Raw genomic sequence first — 18,438 nt, 5'->3', positions numbered from 1 at the left:
GATCATCTAAACTAGAGCAGTCGATTCAAATTTCCTATAAAACTTCTCCAATGAAAAAAATTCATGCAGATAGAGTTTAGAGCGTTCATAAAAAAAATTAAAAAATTGTTTTAATTAAAAAAATTATAAAAGAATATATATTTATATGAAAAATTATAACAAAAAACCAATTTAATCACTTGATTATTTCTAAAAAGCTACTACTAAAAAAATAACTTCGTTATTTTTTTCTCGCACGTGAAAAGGAATATGAGGCATAGTATAAGATAATAGGTATCAAAATAGGTCCCTTTCAGACTATTCTTGCATTTTCCGCTCGCCTGAAAGTACAAAAAACGTAGCATACCGACGACTTCGCAAAAACGACAATGACAAAGGGAAGCAACCTCTCATGGAGAATCGACGTGCGTCGACTGCTACTAGTTGAAATAGAAAAAGAGAATAAGAGGAAGAAAGAGACAAACGCAAAGAGGCAAAAGGATAAAGCAGAAAGAAGCGAAAAGATCCGAGGATAAGACAAACGCGCAATGTGAAAAACAGAAAGGAATGGATATAGCGGAAATTCACAATGAGAATAAGAGATCTTAAAAGAACTACGAAACAATGTCGTAGGACATGCTATTTGAAGACCGTATATTCTTAAAAAAAATTGACGAAAACAGGAAGAGATATTAATACATTATAATAGATTAGATAGTAATATCAGATTCTTATCATTATACATTTGCTATGTTAGTACTATTAATATGATATGTTTTAATTTTTCGCTTAGATTGAATACGTTTATTAATAATTTCCTTCTCTCTTTCTATGTATATATATGGTCTAAAAATACTCTATAATATCATCCGATTATGGCATCCTGTCCGGAACAGCGTGTACATTCGTCCAACGAAATACATACGCATCTGCATCAGAAGTTTACACGAGCTGTGTTGTAACGAGTATGACATCGTGGACAGCAAACAGCGCGTATAGCAGCGGTATTACGTATACGGGTTGCGACGACACGGCATCAGGGACACCGAGCTACTTATGGGGCCGAGTCGCTACCGGAATTTCAAATGGAGAAAAGCGACTGGAGAGGAGTACGGAAAAAACGATAAAGTCGGAAAATGACGAATGTTGCCTAGACAATTACGAGAGCTTCTTCATCATGAGAAATCGGAAGAGAAGGAAAAAAATTTAAGCGCCATTCTTTTTGCGTTTTATGGCATTCATCCTGCAAACGAAATATTAGAAATAAATAAATATTACTTTCGAGACAATTTTTTGCCTGATTCAACAGATTAAATTCTTAATCATTGTCATCTCAGAAAAAAAAAAGAAATTCAATAGGGCTCACGCACAATGAGAGGAATAAGGAACAAGGAATTAAACATAGAGAGAATGTCATAGTCGCATCTTTTTTCAAGACGGTCTTGATTCTCTGACAATTCTCTCTATATGTTTAATTCCTTGTTCCTTTATTCCTCTCATTGTGCATGAGCTCATATTCTCTTTTAGAAAATAAAGAAACATTTGCCGGCATTACACGTATTATCATTTCGTTCTTTTATTGCCCTGACTACTATGTCCCTGATAACTAAATAAAATTACATTTTTCACATTTTTTAAACATAACTTTTTTCCAAAATGATTGATTCTATAATGAACATTTTCCTGTTTGTCTATTTCAGAATGTAACATTACGGTATTATTTCTCCATCTCTAAAATGCACTGAATACGGTTTAAATCGATACTTCAGATGCAGAAATCTCCTTCGTGTCGGGAAAAAACGCGAACGGCGAGAGATTCTTTACTCGCCCCCCGACAGACGAAATGGCGAAGGTTTACGCTCGTTTTAGAGTCCTTTTTATTTTCGGTTTACGAAGCGAGCATGTCGAATAGCCAATCAGAGTCCTATGGGAAAGAAACGAAATAACTGCCGCAATCGACGGATTTTCCTCATTAGCCGAGATCGTCGTTTCACGTGTATGCATAAATAACTATCGTCTTTATCGCATTATCGTTTTTATAGAATTTATATGTAAGAAAAATAATGCAAAAAATATTATTAATTAATTCTTTAGATATAGCTTTAATTTATTATTAATATCTACCTATAAATTTTCTACTAATTAAACAAAAGATTTTAAATCTAGTCGTTATTTCTATGAAAGTTTTAGAAAATAAAAAATAACTGATGCACTTTTTTTATAAATTTAAAACACTTTGAGTTTCTAGGTTCCTGTAGAACTTTTCTGATAACCTATTTTATTTGAAAAAAAAAAGGATTAAAATCAGATACTGCAGATTTTATTTTAATAATAAAATCTTTTAGGATTAAATAACTCTTATATTCGCTACTCAATTTCATTTCACAAGTATTGTATTCTCATTCTCTTGTATCTTTATCCCATGGGAAAATAAGGAGTAGCAAAAATAAAGCTGCAAGCAGTAAATATAAATAAAGTCGCGATAATCTCATCGTTATCGTTGGCGAATATTCCTACGAAGATTACTCTCCTTAGCATCCAAGTCGACGAGGCGACTCGGTATGCTAATACCGACGCGACGCGGATAAAAATGCGGCTAGCAATCAGCGTTTATATGAAAAACACTCCTCCGACACCCCTCCGACATCCACCCTGACAAACTGCCCCCGACCGACGTCGCCGCTTTGCGATGCCGCGATATTACTCGAGCCTTGCCTCTGCGAGCCAACAAGTCCGCACTCTTCTCCTCTTGCGGCTTTCTTTCATCGTCGAGAGCGGAAAATAACTGGAACTTTGGACGGATAATGCGAGACGCTCACACCTTCTCACGCCGTCCTCCATCCCGCGACTTTTCTGCGGATTTTCATCGAAAATCTTCTTTATTCGTCTGTTCGTCTGCAAGCGTCAGCTTTCTCAAAATGAGCGAGATAACAGAAGTAATGGCTTGTGCTAAAACGCTATCCTACGTTACAGCCATTTTATATCGTATCTTGTAAGCTAACTATTGTTTGAATATATCTAATTTGATATTTTTGATCGGAAATCGAAGCTTTCTGTATTAAACAATTTATCACCTCCAATATTAAATGTAATATTCAATACAGATATCTGTGTAGTATTATATAATTTGCAGGATATCTTAATATTCTTGTCTTATTAAAAATATGGACTCTATTATTTCTTAGCAAAAAGATTAATAGTGACAATTGTTCAAACAAAATTAGATTTCGAATTTCACAAGAAATAATATATCTTCGCAAATTATATTTTTATGGATTCTAGAACACTATTTTAATGTTGCTGTGCTACGATACAACGAGGCGACATCGCCGAGATGTTAGAAGCGTCGGAAGGAGATCATCGAAGATGATGCACAATTTCGGCGCCGCGACGCCACGTTGTTTCGCGCAAAACACAATGCAACCGGCTGCAGCGACAGACCCTCATGAAAAATTGATCTCCAGCACTGAAAAGAGCGTAACACCGTGTTTCCAGCGCGATAAGTGGACCTGAATAAAATATGATTAACGACGGATCGTTATTCTTGTGCCAAGTTACTGCAGCTACTGTGTCGGGAGAGGCATGTATCGCGTGTGCTTTTCGTCTCTCGCATTGTCGTCGTACGAAACAATTTCGGACGGTAAATCATGCCAAGAATTCCACGGAATTCTTACGTGACCGCGCACCAACCGGGATATATTTTAATGACAAATTCTTTGAGGAACTCGGAAATAACCTCCTCTGAATACTTAATAAATGACTACCAAATGCTATTTTCTTTTCACACATTTTTGACTCAATATCCTGGAAATTGAATTTGAAATCTCACAACAAAGTTTGCGTGAACATCAACGGATAAGCACGATTTATTTTCAAATTGGTAAATTAAACTGTGCGTTAAATTTTTGCTGAAAAAGATCCGCTTTAGATTAATCCATTTCGAACGAATCTATCATATCGAGTTATCGTCTCCGCGAGTTGCGGAACATTGTAACAGAATTCCGCTTCCGATAAACGATCGCGGGTTAACGCGATTAGCTCGTACGACCCGAGTCGAGAAATCCTGACTGGCAAATTGGATTCTATTGGACTTGCAATTTTCAGGCACCATTAGCGACCCTGCGGGAGAGACGTACTCCACTCGGCCCTGCTCAATGGCGCGGGGACCGTTTGGGATCCGCGGCCGCGAACGGGGTCCAATCGGGTACAAGGCTAGAATAGCTAAATCGTAGCCGTATCGTGAAAATTGTCGTGACGGCCGCGATTGTACGGAATATAAATTAGCAGTATATCGACAGTTTTATACTGACATTATTGTCCGCGAAAATTTGCAACCGTTATCAAATGAAAACTTCGCATTTCCTTACTTCAATATTAATGACTATTTAATTGAGCATATTTTATTTAGAATCGAAAATATCTTCAATTAAAGACGGACACGAGGGAATATTTCCAAAGTTTGGGCGAATCGCATTTGAGCATCACAGAAGCCAAAGATTAATTCTGTTTTTTGTAAATTGCTTGATTTTGGTATTCACAAGGCACATGATAAACTTATAACTTTATCAATGATCTCTCTATCCTTTTTATTTCATGGAACTGGTCAGTTCAGTTTTTGAGAATCTCATTTGTCTCCGGGATGCATTATTTATATTTTGTTTCTACCGAAACGTCAACAACTCACTGTTATTCTAGCTCGAGACAGTACAGAAGTATCGCAGGAATTCCTAAATGCGACGATCGGCGGCGGAGCATCGAAAAATTCTTACGTCTTCGTTTGGACGGCGGCCAAGGACGGGTTGCTCAACTTCGACACTCGCATCTACATTCGCGATGGTGCGCTCTCCGTCTCCCTCCGTCTGACGTACAATGTCACCAGAACAATAATTGCTATGCGCGATTACGCCAGTCGAAAACGGTAATCGCGAGTCGGTGCACGTACGCCTGAGCGCGTATAAAAGTACGCCACCCCGAGAGCACGAGCATCAATCGATCTTCGATCTTCGAGCTCTCCGAGGCTTTCCCGATCCTCTCTCAACAGCCAGCAGACATGAAGTACTTCGCTGTGAGTAAAATAATTGCATTTCTCTTCGTAATATCGAGACTGAGCTAATATAACAGCTGTTTAATAAGAACATCAATAGATAGTCAAAAAATTTTTGACTGACTTTCGGACAGTAACATTTCGCGATACTTGTTCAATTCTAGCATGGAAAGAAATATCGAGTCAAGATTAAAAAGCCCTCGTAATCACATTCTCACCATCGATAATAAAAACAGAAGGCATTTTCTTTATTTTACGCTGGCCTCAAGCATCAATTTAAAAAACTGAACGTTTAATAGTCCTGAGTCTTTCAATTTCACGTGTTCTTTAAAGAGCGCATCGGACGCTTTTTAACGCAGTGACACGCCTTTATACTTCTCTTTGACGTCCACAGGCTATCGCTCTGTTCGCCCTGGTGGCCGTCGCCCTCACGGAGGCGAAACCCACCGGAGTGGAGTCCATCGAACCGGCCGCGGCGGCGCGGGCCGAGTCCACCTCGCCGGAAGCGGGCAGGAACAAGCGAGGGCTGCTGCTGAGCGCGGCTTACACAGCGCCGCTCGCTTACAGTGCATACACCGCGCCGGCCCTGTCGTACTCCGCATACAGCTACCCCTATGCGTACACGGCCTATTCGGGCTACCCCTATTACGCCGCCGCCTACAGCGCGCCCTATTACTTGGCCTAGATTACGCGACCGCACGAGCCCGAGGGAACACGCCAAACTACCGACCAGCCTCTCTAATTTCAACGACGACAACCGCCGACTCGACCGGCCGCACGAGGAGAACACACTTGCGACGCGATCACGTAAGATAGTTTCATCGACAGAAGTATATCTCAATCGGAATATCCGATACGTCAAATAAAATCTGTTTCCGTCAAGAAAAGTGTTCGGTTCGTTCACAAGTGAAACGGGTTATCTATTTGTTTGGATTCGATTTTCGCGGAAAGGGATTTCGTTTTACGAAGGTACTTTACTCGAGTCGCGCCGGTTCTTTGTAAATTATTCTTTGCAACTTATTCAAGAGTCATACAGGCACGCGGAAAAAATATGGGCATGACGCAAATAGTCATTCGTATGCATGATAGAGATTCTAAGAGGAACGCGAATAAACAGGAAGCGAACCATATTAAGAATCAGGCCTTATTCGAGTGAGGTACCTTCACTTTCGTTGCCGGTAATATACCTCTCTTACAGTTGTATCTGTGGACTATGTTATTTACTCTCTAAGGAAAATACTCATACATTTATATGATTTATTTGAGGGACACTTATTACACCATCACATATATGCACACGTATCTCTGTAGTATCTCTTATCAAATAATCTACGTATTTACATGAACATGAATGAAACGGACCGTCCACCATCTGGATTTGTACAAAGAGAACCATTCGCACAACGCGAGATATGATATGCAATACATATATTACATTGCACTTCATTTTATAAAATGTGAAAAAAGATCATTGATAAAGCGTTGTCAAGAATGTCTCTTTGCGCATACGATGCATTTACCATATAATTCAGTGAAAATACCGCAATTATAATATCACAGTGTATTCTGCTATTTCGCCTAAATGTATAAATCTGTATAAATCTGAGTTTTCACCAAAAGAATCTCAGCAGCGTGACTCTGTATAATATCTCTTATCGCATAAAATATTAACAAAAAAAATTGACAAAACGCTGCTAATTCTTCTTCGCGCTTGTGTATCTTCTATAAGATATCTGCTGTGTATTCATAAATCATGTAAGTCACTGTAGAAAACAAAAATATAACGCATAATACAACAATACTCACAATGTTTTTCTCTTTCCTATTACTTCGTAAAATTTATCTGTAAAACGGCGTATTTTTAACAAATACAGGCCTGACTTTTCCTCCGTCACAAAAATTTAGGGTAAGAGATATGATTAATATTTAATAAGGGTCTTGATATACCTTTAATTTTATTCCCCTTAAGAAAAGTTAATTCCCAGCTGCTTTATACAAACAGAATTTTAATCGGGACATACTTATACAAGCGGAATATTTAATCTTAAGTACTTATTAAAGTTAGCCAAGCTGTGGAATTTCAAGGTGTGGAAAGTCGGTATGAGCGTCGGAAAAATGTCTCGCTTGACCTAGATATCGCGGGGTGTTACTCTCCTAGGCAGATAGAACTGTACTCTCGCCGACGACGACGACAAATGCATTTTTAAACCCATACCTTTAGCAAGAGTTTAGAGATCTTTCAGGGAGAATGGTGGCGCAATGTGTCGCGGAAGACTGCGCGGAAAATTTCTGCGAGAGAGCTTGAAAATAGAGTTTAATACTTTGCAAAGATAAAAGTATCTCAATCTTCTTATCTCACTTATCTAACTTATCTCTCATCTTCATTAAGTCTTCATTAAGTATAATAAAAAATATTCCATCATAAGTTTCTTTTATTTTGTTTGATTATTCGTTAATTTTCTTCATATTCAACAATTTCGCAATTCTACAAATTTTTTATCCTATAATACTTTACCAATTATTAATTTCTTGCATTCTTGTAGAATATTTTACCATTTTTAGGTATAGGTATGTACTTTAACGAATATTAAAATCGTTTTGAATAATAAAAAAATGGATTGACGTTTCTCAAACTAACTGATATGTATTAACTGATATATAATAAACAATCATAAAAATGTATTCTTTTAATAAAGTAAACGATAAAATATTTTAAAGAAATCACCTCTTTTAACAAGTCAAATAACAGAGATCTTAAAATTTAACAGCCTAAAAAGCTGACCCCCACATAAGCCGTATCCTATATTCAACTTAACGATGGAGGTATCTCCGTTGCCTCACAACGAATCAACGATAACGGATAATCCATAACGATCGGAAAATTTAAACCATTTTAGCGGAGGTGAAGCGATAATAAAATTGGCACGCGTTGCACATCGAATAAAATATATCGGTCAGAAGTGCACTACGCGGGCTATCAGGAAGACGGGGGAAAGAGGGTTCACAGAGCCGCAGCTTCGATAACTCGGGTATGGAAAAACTTTTAATTGGTTCGTTTAATTGCCACCATTAACCGTGGTAATTAAGTTGAGTCGCGCGACACATCCGTCGTCGTGCCCGTGCGCTAAATTATAGCGGGATTATTTCGCGAGGAATGAAGGATTCTGAGATTTCATGCTGATCTTATCCTGAGAAAGAAAATAAGCACAAGATACTTTCAGAAGTTGAACCTTCCAACTTTTCATATATTTTAAAACCAATCTCTTTAAATAACAAATGCATCATGCAAAATGCAACAATAAAAAAAGCTCTACTTTAGAAAAAAATATGCATGTTATAAATAAATTCTATAAATATAGAACAAAAAGAATAAAAACCAGATAAAAAATAAAAGATATATTTAATTAAAATTTGAACGAAATTCTGCAAGACATTCTGCAAAAGTTTATAAGTAGCATTGACGTTATTTGCATAGTCTTCCAACTTTACGATAGCACATTTAGGAAATCAATTTAATTCATTATCATAAATTAATCAATTGCATTCGCGCCTCGCGGAAATGTCTAATCAAGCCTGAAATAAATCAAATAACAGCCGGAATAATTTTATCGGATCTCGTTAAAATCCCAGTAACTGCATTCGCAAATACGTTCGCCGCGTTCGAAGTGAAATGCGAATTTCACATGCAACGTGTCGCATATGTCAATGAAACTGCCCAAAAGTTCGCGTGTGTTTCAAACGAACAAGTTTCGCGACGATTGCCCTGTTGACCCCTCTATTTCCGGCTAGGTCTTAGTTCACTAACAAATATATTTCTCGAACAAAAATATTTTATATTCAGAAAAATTAAAACAGTTTCTTTTTAAAGCCTTGATGAAAATTTTATCAAATTTGCAGTCATATGCATCGACGTTAAATATCTTAGAAACCATCTTCTCCAGATTCTAGTAAACTTAAAATTCACCTGAGATTAATCGAGGAGGAAGATTTTATTATTCATTTACATTTCTGAAACGGTTGCAAGACCGCTTCCTTCAATCGATCATCAGGACTGAGGCGCTGCCGGTCCCGCGATATTTTCGTTCAACGAATATTATTTCAGGATTCGCCAGGGAATACCGCCACGTGTATCGAACGCCTATTTTATCGAACGTCTCGTATATAACCGGTACAGAGGCAGCGAACGCACGCGCGTAATCCCGGGATTTGAAGCCTCGTACCGGCGCGGTTACCGAACCGAAACTGCCGGCACATACTAATGGGCCCTCTCCCAAAACGTCGGGCGCACGTCTCGCGTTGTTTCGCGTAGCCGTAGTTTGCAGTCTGGTAGCGGTATTAATTGCCGCAACATCGAGCCCGAGCGAAAATTGCTCGGGAATTTCCAATCGCGATAACCGGCGTAACGGCGCGGCGTTTCGAACTTTGTAGTAACTTTGTCTCACAAAAGTAATCGATTTTAATTCTTTGTTCCGGCGCTGCCAAACCACTACTAAATGCGACTGTAAACTATATTGTAATAGTATTCAAAAATCTAATTCTAAAACTGAAAAGGATAAAAATTAGATTCACGAAGTAAATGCAATTTTGCGATATCTTTTCTTTAATTCTTTGACGGATAGCTCAGTTGACTAGCTGCTGCGCGAGATACGTATATGTACGTTTTTGAATTTTTGCATGAAATATGGAGACCCGAAAGAATCTCTTGATATATCGAAACGTTTTGAATATACGGCCGTTATATTTTCCGCGAAATGGGGTGCATAAATCTTCTCTGTACCATACTACTAAATTTTCTTTCGAAATGCGTTAATCTCGTTATTTACTTGCCGTACTTCGTGAAAAATCATGGAAAGCTTCTCTTCCTTTATCACATTTTCGTATAAAATATACATAAATGCAGAAACGATTAAGTGCGACGCAAGTTTTCGGTATCTCTGCGAAAGTCGCGACGCATAGCCCGGAAATGTAAGCGACATGCGCAATATGCAATCCGTATAATCACCGCAGTGGCAACTCATGCACATACGGTGTCCCTGCAATGGCGTACTTTGTCCCGGAAAAGAGATCGCTTATTTTATTGTCGGAATATCAATAACTCTCGAGTTACACATTATTTTAAAAATGAAGTATAAACGAATCATATAAAATTTAATGATGCAGGTAAATAATAGAAAATTTTTAATTCTAGTAAACGATAATAACGAAATTCGTAGGGCTCTAATCTAAAATGGAAGAAATTAAATATGAAGTTTTTGTATGGACAAAAGTTATTCAAGATTTCTAAGAAATAATCTCTAGTTAAAAGGAAACGTACAACGTACGGAACACCAGGTATGTAGATGCAATATTACGAGGTGATCACTCTCGCGATGGCTACACAGGCGATGTAGTAGCGACCCCGGTCACATATTTACCGAATTAATTTTCCAGAAAAGTACACGCGGAACGCTATTGTCACCCTTGACCCCTTTAGGCCATTAATTAAACGTAACATTAAATGACATGAGCATGCACTCTTGATGTCTATTCTGTATACCAGGTGTATTTCAGAATTTCAAAACATATTACCTCTTATAAGCATGCTTTTCGATTCGAATTATGCACGATTAATTCCATTGCATAGAGTGCCTTAAATTGCTATTAGTTCTTTTTTTACAAAGTTCGAATACTTTTAGAAAAATTGTCACATCTATAGTTTTTTAATATTAATTCTTTGACTGGCTTAAACTCAAGCTAATTGCATTTTCGTCTTTTTTATGAATTAGTACGATAATACTATATAATTCAAATTAATATAACATATGTCATTACTTAATTAGCCAAACATTAATAATTTTCCAAGCTGATTCTCACATATAGACACGCACATTTGTAACGATCGCTCCTTGCAAGAAGAGACAGTGCATTTGAATAATTAATTTTCTACGGGAATAATCAATGACAAAGATAGTACCTAATAGAATTAGTACCTAATAATGAAATAATAACAATGTGTTAAATATCTCAGCAAGTTTCTAAATTCGAAATCGTCCTTACGAGATACTAATAAATTCGTCGGGCTTTCCTTAATTAAATACGAGTTCGCAGGCGTACAATATCCCTCGGGGACTACGCCGGGGGCTTTGCATTGCAAATCGTGGCCTCCGACAAATCTCGAGATCTGCATAAGTATAAAAATAACGAGGGGCAATGGCGTCCGGGCTCACGTGAATCCCGAGACGCTCTGCGGAAAAGGGTCGATAGTTACTCGTCCCGAAATTTAGATTCGCGGAGATAAACTCGCCCACGTTTTCAACCCTCCGCAGACCCCTCCGGCGTTAATTAAACCCCAATAAAAGTGGAGTGCTCTCCTCGCTGTCGATATTTAGAACAGTTTCATTTACTATGTGGCAATTAATGGCCCTCGAAGCAACCTGCCCCTGTAATTTCACATCACAAAAAACTTGTTCTAAAAAAAGGGATTCGAGATAATAAGAGATAGTGATCTACCATCTTATATACACACACTAACTACATCAATGATAAGAGTTGTATTTGTCTTTAAATATATTCCTAAGATAAATATTCTAAGGATGAGATTCAAAACTCTCTGTGTACATAAGAATATTTTTAGAATATTTTAAAAATATATATTTAAAAGTATTTGCAAGTAAAAAAGATAGAAACATCTTTTCAAAGCGAGATATTTTCTCCTAAACTATCGCCTCAATTCTAGGCCGACTTAACCAGAGCACTCGATACATGAGAAAAGGCTATCGACACGGATATACAAACAGTCGTAAAAGAGAGTAACACGCGTTGCGGAAATAAAGCTTGCGAACACAATAAAACGCGGCTGCAATTATTTCTCGGCCATGAAGAGAATTACGACCGCAACTGGCACGCTGCACATTGCCGAAGGGACAGGAAAGGGTGAGCGAGTCGGCGAAAATACAACCGGTGTCCGATAGCAAAAGGGGAGGCGAACGGCGATCTCATCCGAATTCGGTCGGGGAGTCTGCTTAATTCCCGTGTAATAGAAGGCAATTCATTTCTTTTATTCGAAATAAAAAGCAGCCACGCGCGTTCACGAATTGTACCCGATGCTCGGAAGCATTCAGTACGGAAATTAAAAATGCCTAAATTTAACAGCGCATCGTATAACGAAAAGAAGAAGAAAAACATATTACTAAGGTGTATAGAAATAAATATACAGAAAAAATTGGAACCATTTATATACATTGTAAAGTTTCATTTATGCTGTTCGATACTTTTATAAGAAATATTACTTCTACTCAATATCCTAACCAATATCACGCGATCCTTCCCAGGGGTTTCTTTTTCAAGAGACACACCTCGAAAGAACTCTTCGATCACGTATAAATCATACAAATTCACCAAGCACCCTCAAAGTTACACGTCTCACTGAAGTTTCTCTTTTCACGAAGGGAGGCCCCTATACGCAGTGCGAAAATACGTGGAAATTTTTCGTATAGTCAGTTACGGGTCGACATCCGAAATAGGACATCGCACGCGTAACGATAAAGTGACAGCTGTCGAAGTCGTCGTTGCGATTTAGCCGTAATGGAACGTCTCTCTTGTCGAGGCGACGGGTTCCATCCCGGTCTCTCGGCACAGCACGACATGTGCTCTAACAATTCTCGTGGAAAAAAGTTCGCATGATAATAGCAACCGACCGATCGATTTTGCAATGAAAATAAGCGATGGCGCGCGGCGCAGCTCGATACCGACAACGACGATTTAGCACGAATTTATTTTCGTACAGGGACGCAACGCCGATCGAATCAATAAGGAAGCACATGATGCGCAGAGGCGCCCTGCACGACCTATTCCGGATCGACGTGAACCAATTTCTGCGGGAGGCGCGAACTCGAACGGAAGAGGCGAAAATAGGGGACACGGCTTGCTCGGTTCGCACCGTGAAAACCGATACGTTAATTAAAGGAATCAAATGTACAGAAAATGTATCGCATTTAGAATATTTCAAAGTTATATATTATTTCAATCATGATATAAATTCTGTTATTTATTTGAATCAAGCATAATTCATTTCTCAACTATCCGTATAGCACACGAGAATTATTAATTGTCCCATATTTCCATCGAAGAAAGATCGAACTCGTCAAAGAAATTGCCATTAAAATTGATACTGTTTGCTGGACTCCTTTTTTAACGTGGTAATTCGAACTCTTGGATTTTAATCGATCACCATGACTAATTAAAAAGCACATCGTTACTTTTGTAATAGATAAAGAAAAGTTCTGATTCCGATATCCTTGTCACGGAAATATAGGTATTTAAAAACAGATTTGGTGCAAAGATGTCCTTATGATATAAAATGTAAAAATTAATTACCTCTTAATCCAATAAGTACAATTAGTTGAATCGCGGACATTTGTAGAATGTGGTGAGATACATACCTGAAACAAAATAAAATATTCTTCTTAATTACAGAAGCTTCGAAACAATAATTTCATGTCAACCGGTAAATATTCTTCAATTACCGTTCTTACAGTTTATGTACACGGTCAAGTATTGATACAGCAGATTATTTTATATAGAGATTACTAAAATGTAGTTTGCTTAAAGATAATTATTCACGTTCAACTGAAAAGAGTATATTGTCTTATTTAAGAAATATTAAATTTTAGTATCCATTCGATGGCCACAAAATCTCTGTCAATTTTAAATTTCATTTTTAGTTTAATATAATCGCATTATTATTCAGATGGAATTCAAGAATATATGTATAGTAATCCGGCCCAATAACAGAGAAGAGGCAGTTATATAAATATCAGATGAAAAATCTCTCTCTTTCGCAAATTTATTTAACAATTATCAGTATTTCGATACCTACTTCATGATATTTTCATCTCGCGAAAATTGAAGCACTTTTTTCCTAATTAAATAATTTTAAAAAGAATAACAGACAGACGTGAAAATAGCCTGCAAAATATCCCTGCATCACAATTCAGATTAATTTAAATCACATTTAATTTTCCCTCTTCAATCATCCCCGTATAATTTTCCAGAAGGGTGTAACGGGTGTCGGTACGGCCGCGACGTCTGTGATTAACACCATGACGCTTCGTGTTTCATCGGCGGACACATCGCCGTTATTAGCGTGTTCGATCGTAAGGGGGGCAATTTTCGGAGTCGAAAGGCGCGGTCGGAGGAAATCGATCAGGCCGGTCGACCGCCGGTGTCAAAACGCGGGACCGCCTGCAATTTCTCACCCCGAAGGAGCGCGCGATCGAACGAAGGGTTAAGGGTGAAGAAAGAGAAGGAGAGGGAGAGAGAGAGAGAAGGAAAAGCTTTCGCCGGTGCACGAAGAAGAAAAAGGAACGCGAGAATGTGCGACCGAGAAGGGATCGAGAAAAGGGCGAGCAGCAGCTTCACGAAACTCAGCGGAGGAGAGAACGGCGACGAGGAACTTCCGCCATAAATCAAACGACCCTCCTGCGAATTTCGCGGGGACGGCCCTTTTCCCTTTGGCTTTCGGGAGGCAGGGACACGGTGAGGCAGAGAGAAAGAGAGCGTTTCTCACTTTTTCCCGGGCGCGCAAATCGGCGCGTTACGAGTCTGCAAGGGCAGATCGATAAAGGCCCACGCCAGACATTGCCCGAATTCCACAAATATCGCGTTTTCAGGCGCGTGACGTGAAGTTCGAAGTCAATTAAACGGGACCACCCGGTACACATAACTTGACCGTATCGAGCGACGCAACGACGAACGTTCGTTTCGTCCACATAAGAGACTTTTATCTCGAATTCTTACGCGATTAAAGTTTGCGCATATATACGTCGCGTGATAGAAGTAATATTGTATTATATATTACGAAAATATTTCACGATTAAAAGTTACTCAGATCTTTTATCAGGAGACCCCCTGATCATCGGATCTTTCGAAAACAGCCTAAAGTTAATCGTCAGACAACGTGTAGAAAACGCGGGTGCGTACTGCGTAATATGATTTATTGATGCGAAAATGGACCTTTCTGCGAAACTATGGACGCAAAATCAAATTTCGCGAACACGCCCGCGGCGGAAATGTCATGAATATGAAAATTTACGTTTCCCACGTACGTACGTATTCATGGCACACTCCGCACCAAAGCAATTCAATCCGCACCGAACAAATCGGAAACGACAGAGAAAAATACGGAAATACGTTCATCGTTATTACTATCTAGTCGTGCGGCGTAACCCATATAGGAGTTGACAGATGTTACAATGAAACCAACGCTTGGCCAATGCTACGGCAGTCAATTGTCGGCCAAGGTTCTATCAGCCAGTGCTGGGCCATCACTGGCAAATAACTGGCTGCCTACCTATATAGAATAATCCGGCATTACAACAAAAACCAACACTTGGCCGATGGTTGGCAGCCGTACGTCGCCCAACATTCTGTCAGACAGTACTGGGCCATCACTGGCAAATAACTGGCTGCCTACCTATATAGAATAATCTGGCATTACAATGAAGACCAACGCTTGGCCGATGCTACGGCAGTCAATTGCCGGCCAAGGTTCTATCAGCCACCCGTGTAAAAATTTGTTAGGGATGGCCCTACATAACATAAGGCGCCGATCATTAGTTATTAGGGATGCCATAAGAAAGGTTTTTCTTATTTTTGTGTAATGAGGACCCTTGTAAGTATTTGATAAGAATGTTTTAACTTTATAAATATATTTACGAACACAAAATTTCGTAATAAGCCGGCACTGGTTTCTGACATTCATCCGACATTAAGAAATATTATATCATATATCTAATTCAAAATTTTATTACTCTTTTTAAACTGAATTTGTTTCTTAAGATAATTTTTGAAAAATTATATATTTGCGCTGGTTATGACATATGTAGATTGTATATAACACTTACATCAAATTAAGAAGTAGTCTACCACGACCACGTAAGGCAGTTGGCTCACGATCCAGAGGTCCCGAGTTCGAATCCCACCAAGGTAAGTGTGTTTTTCAAATACGAGAAAATATTTATAATCATAGACTGCATCTTAAGAAACAAATTTAGTTAAAAAATAGTAATAAAATTTCAAAATAAATATTTTTTTTTATGTCGGGTGAATATCGGAAATCAGTGTCGGCTCGATACTGGCTCGATACTGGCACGTAGCATTGTATCAGAAATCTGGCACCTGGCAACCAGTACTGGCGCAGTACTAAGCCGATCATAAATCCTGTACTGGGGCAGTACCAGTAGACAACGGCTGGGCCAGTACTGTCTGCCAGTATTGGGCCCAAGTTATCATCCGGTACTGGCGCCAGTACCGCGCCAGTAGTGTTGCCAGTACTACGCCAGTACCCGAACTGCAACAACCAGTACTGGCGCAGTATTGGGCCGATTGTAAAACCCTATATAAGAAGGCCGTAAAAGCTCGGCGCGTATCTAGCTAGATCGGTACTATATAATGGCCATACAACACAGGCCAACGCGGAACACACGTTCCCGAACGCGGGTATATGCTCGGCTACGGGGATATCTTAATACCGATCTGCCGAGTGTTTGCGGAGAATGAGGAAAATTAATGTAATAATATGGGGCAACGGTATGCGAGACCGACCCCCGGGTCGTTTATGTCCCCGTTGCACGTGATCCCACGTCGAGAACCACAGGCTGCAGTTCAGCCGTGCCTTTATGACTTCGGGGACCCTGACCATCTAAATTACTCAGGACTCCTGCTATATATTTATATATTAACTAATTTTTAGAAGATATATTTGCTTTTATGAAAACATAAAGAGATATATACATATATATATATATATAGGATTTATTTCGGTTTATGTCGAATCTTTCCATTCGACAAAAAAGAAATACCAGAAGAAAAATGAAAAATCATTATTGCTACAGAAAAATGGAGGTTTAAATATTTTTTAAAACTGTAAAGAATATGCGTTTCTTTCAAGACATTTACTCTCTAAATCTGAATCACTGATTCAGATTTAGAGAGTATAGTTCAGTATTCATCAACTTTTCATATTAAATAAAAAGAAAAGAAATAATAAAATGTATAGTCATTTCGTATTTGAAATACTTTATAGTCATTGTTACATTTACATTTAAATGTAACTCTAAACTTCTCTTCAAAACATTAATTACTTGTCACTTTTTTCATATAGAAACAGAAGAACTCGAGCATCTTCTAGCATCTGTAATTTAAGACATTTATTACCTCCGATTTATCGATGCCGGTAGTTGCCACCGACTGAACAATCACCTAACGCACGGTTCTCGCATAATGGGGCCCGTTAAGTCTAATTAAATTACCTCGTTAACCTCTGTCACACTGGGAAAACGTTCTCTTTATAAAGCGCGTCCGCGTGATCTCGAGAATTAATCCAAATTAAACGCAGCCTCGCCCTTCGTCCGCCCGAGAAGATATGCAGCTCGGACGTTGGCCGCCATCGAGATAAAGAGAGAACTCACGTAATCCGCTTCCATCGCGAAACTAATGTCGCGCAAGGGTAGTGTCATGCCGATATATGATTAACTCCCTTACGCGCAAAGGGATGGCCGAAACGACCCTTCCCACGCGCATAATTTTCTCGTCACACGTGCCGACTTTAGAGATGTTGACTTAACGCTCGGGATTATTCCGGATTTGTCGTCATTTTACGTCACGCGACTGATGTACGATTTAATTGCCATTCTAAGTTACGTTGCGGTAATACAGAAAACAGCAGATCTCTGCAAAGCGTAACCTAAGATTAATATAGATTACTTCGCGTTTGCCAGAGATTTACGTCGGAAATTCGTGATACGCATGCGTCAGATATCATATTACATTACAGCATTACGTAATAACCACTTTAATGGGATAGAAGTAGGAATATGAAGGAATTGATATGGAATAGTGCGCGTCAGCAAATCAATTTTAATGATGTGGTAAATAATTTCAAGAGTGCCATCAAATTTTTTTTAATCTAAAAAGAAAACTTATCTTCATATTCCTGTTAGGAGAAAATCAAATGCAACTTCGTCAAAGAAGATAACATTTTGTAATATAATTATACATAATACACGTAATATAGAAGGACTTATTGGACTCATCAAAATAAAAGCTGCACGTTACAGAAAACCGACAACAACGTCTGCATTGGAAAACAAGGCGAGAGATAAAGTGTTCACGGTAGCCAAAACAATCTTATTTTTACCCTCGACGGTCGTCGTTTAATTAAGCAAACGGGCCGTGATTTCTACAACGGTCTGATACGCGAGACGTTATCTCCAGACGAAGAAATTAATTAACCGTCGTTTCTCGATGCTCTAATCGGCGTAACGCGAGCAAATACGGCATGCGTCGCGCCGTTCGATCGGTCGCGAGATCGAATCCGCGAGAACGAATCCCCTCCACGAAAGACGCGACGGAAAATCGGCGTTTTAATCGGTTAC

At 38.8% G+C, this 18,438-nt stretch overlaps 2 protein-coding genes across 6 annotated transcripts in view; one reads left to right on the top strand and one right to left on the bottom strand.

Moving 5' to 3' along the window:
• Window positions 1–18,438, bottom strand: part of Bsk (mitogen-activated protein kinase dJNK) — a 151,569-nt gene that overhangs the window by 78,805 nt on the left and 54,326 nt on the right. Inside the window, exon 1 of one of the 5 annotated variants that reach the window (XM_071715019.1) lies at window positions 13,379–13,403. The exons of the other annotated variants lie outside the window; for them this stretch is intronic. The gene's annotated coding sequence lies outside the window, so the exon portion shown is untranslated. Of the gene's footprint in view, window positions 1–13,378; window positions 13,404–18,438 lie in introns of those variants that run through there. 5 annotated transcript variants of the gene reach the window in all.
• On the top strand, window positions 4,949–6,824 carry LOC139777513 (uncharacterized). The gene is made up of 2 exons (XM_071714989.1): window positions 4,949–5,044; window positions 5,418–6,824. The coding sequence occupies exons 1-2, from the start codon at window positions 5,030–5,032 to the stop codon at window positions 5,706–5,708; spliced, it is 306 nt and encodes a 101-aa protein (XP_071571090.1). The 5' UTR covers window positions 4,949–5,029; the 3' UTR covers window positions 5,709–6,824.

This window comes from Temnothorax nylanderi, unplaced genomic scaffold (genome assembly GCF_030848795.1).
Source record: "Temnothorax nylanderi isolate EJ_2023f unplaced genomic scaffold, tnyl_v1.0 TNYL_tig0152_pilon, whole genome shotgun sequence".
Classification (NCBI taxonomy): domain Eukaryota; kingdom Metazoa; phylum Arthropoda; class Insecta; order Hymenoptera; family Formicidae; genus Temnothorax; species Temnothorax nylanderi.
Note: the sequence above shows the minus strand (reverse complement) of the source record. Positions and strands in the feature narration are given on the sequence as shown.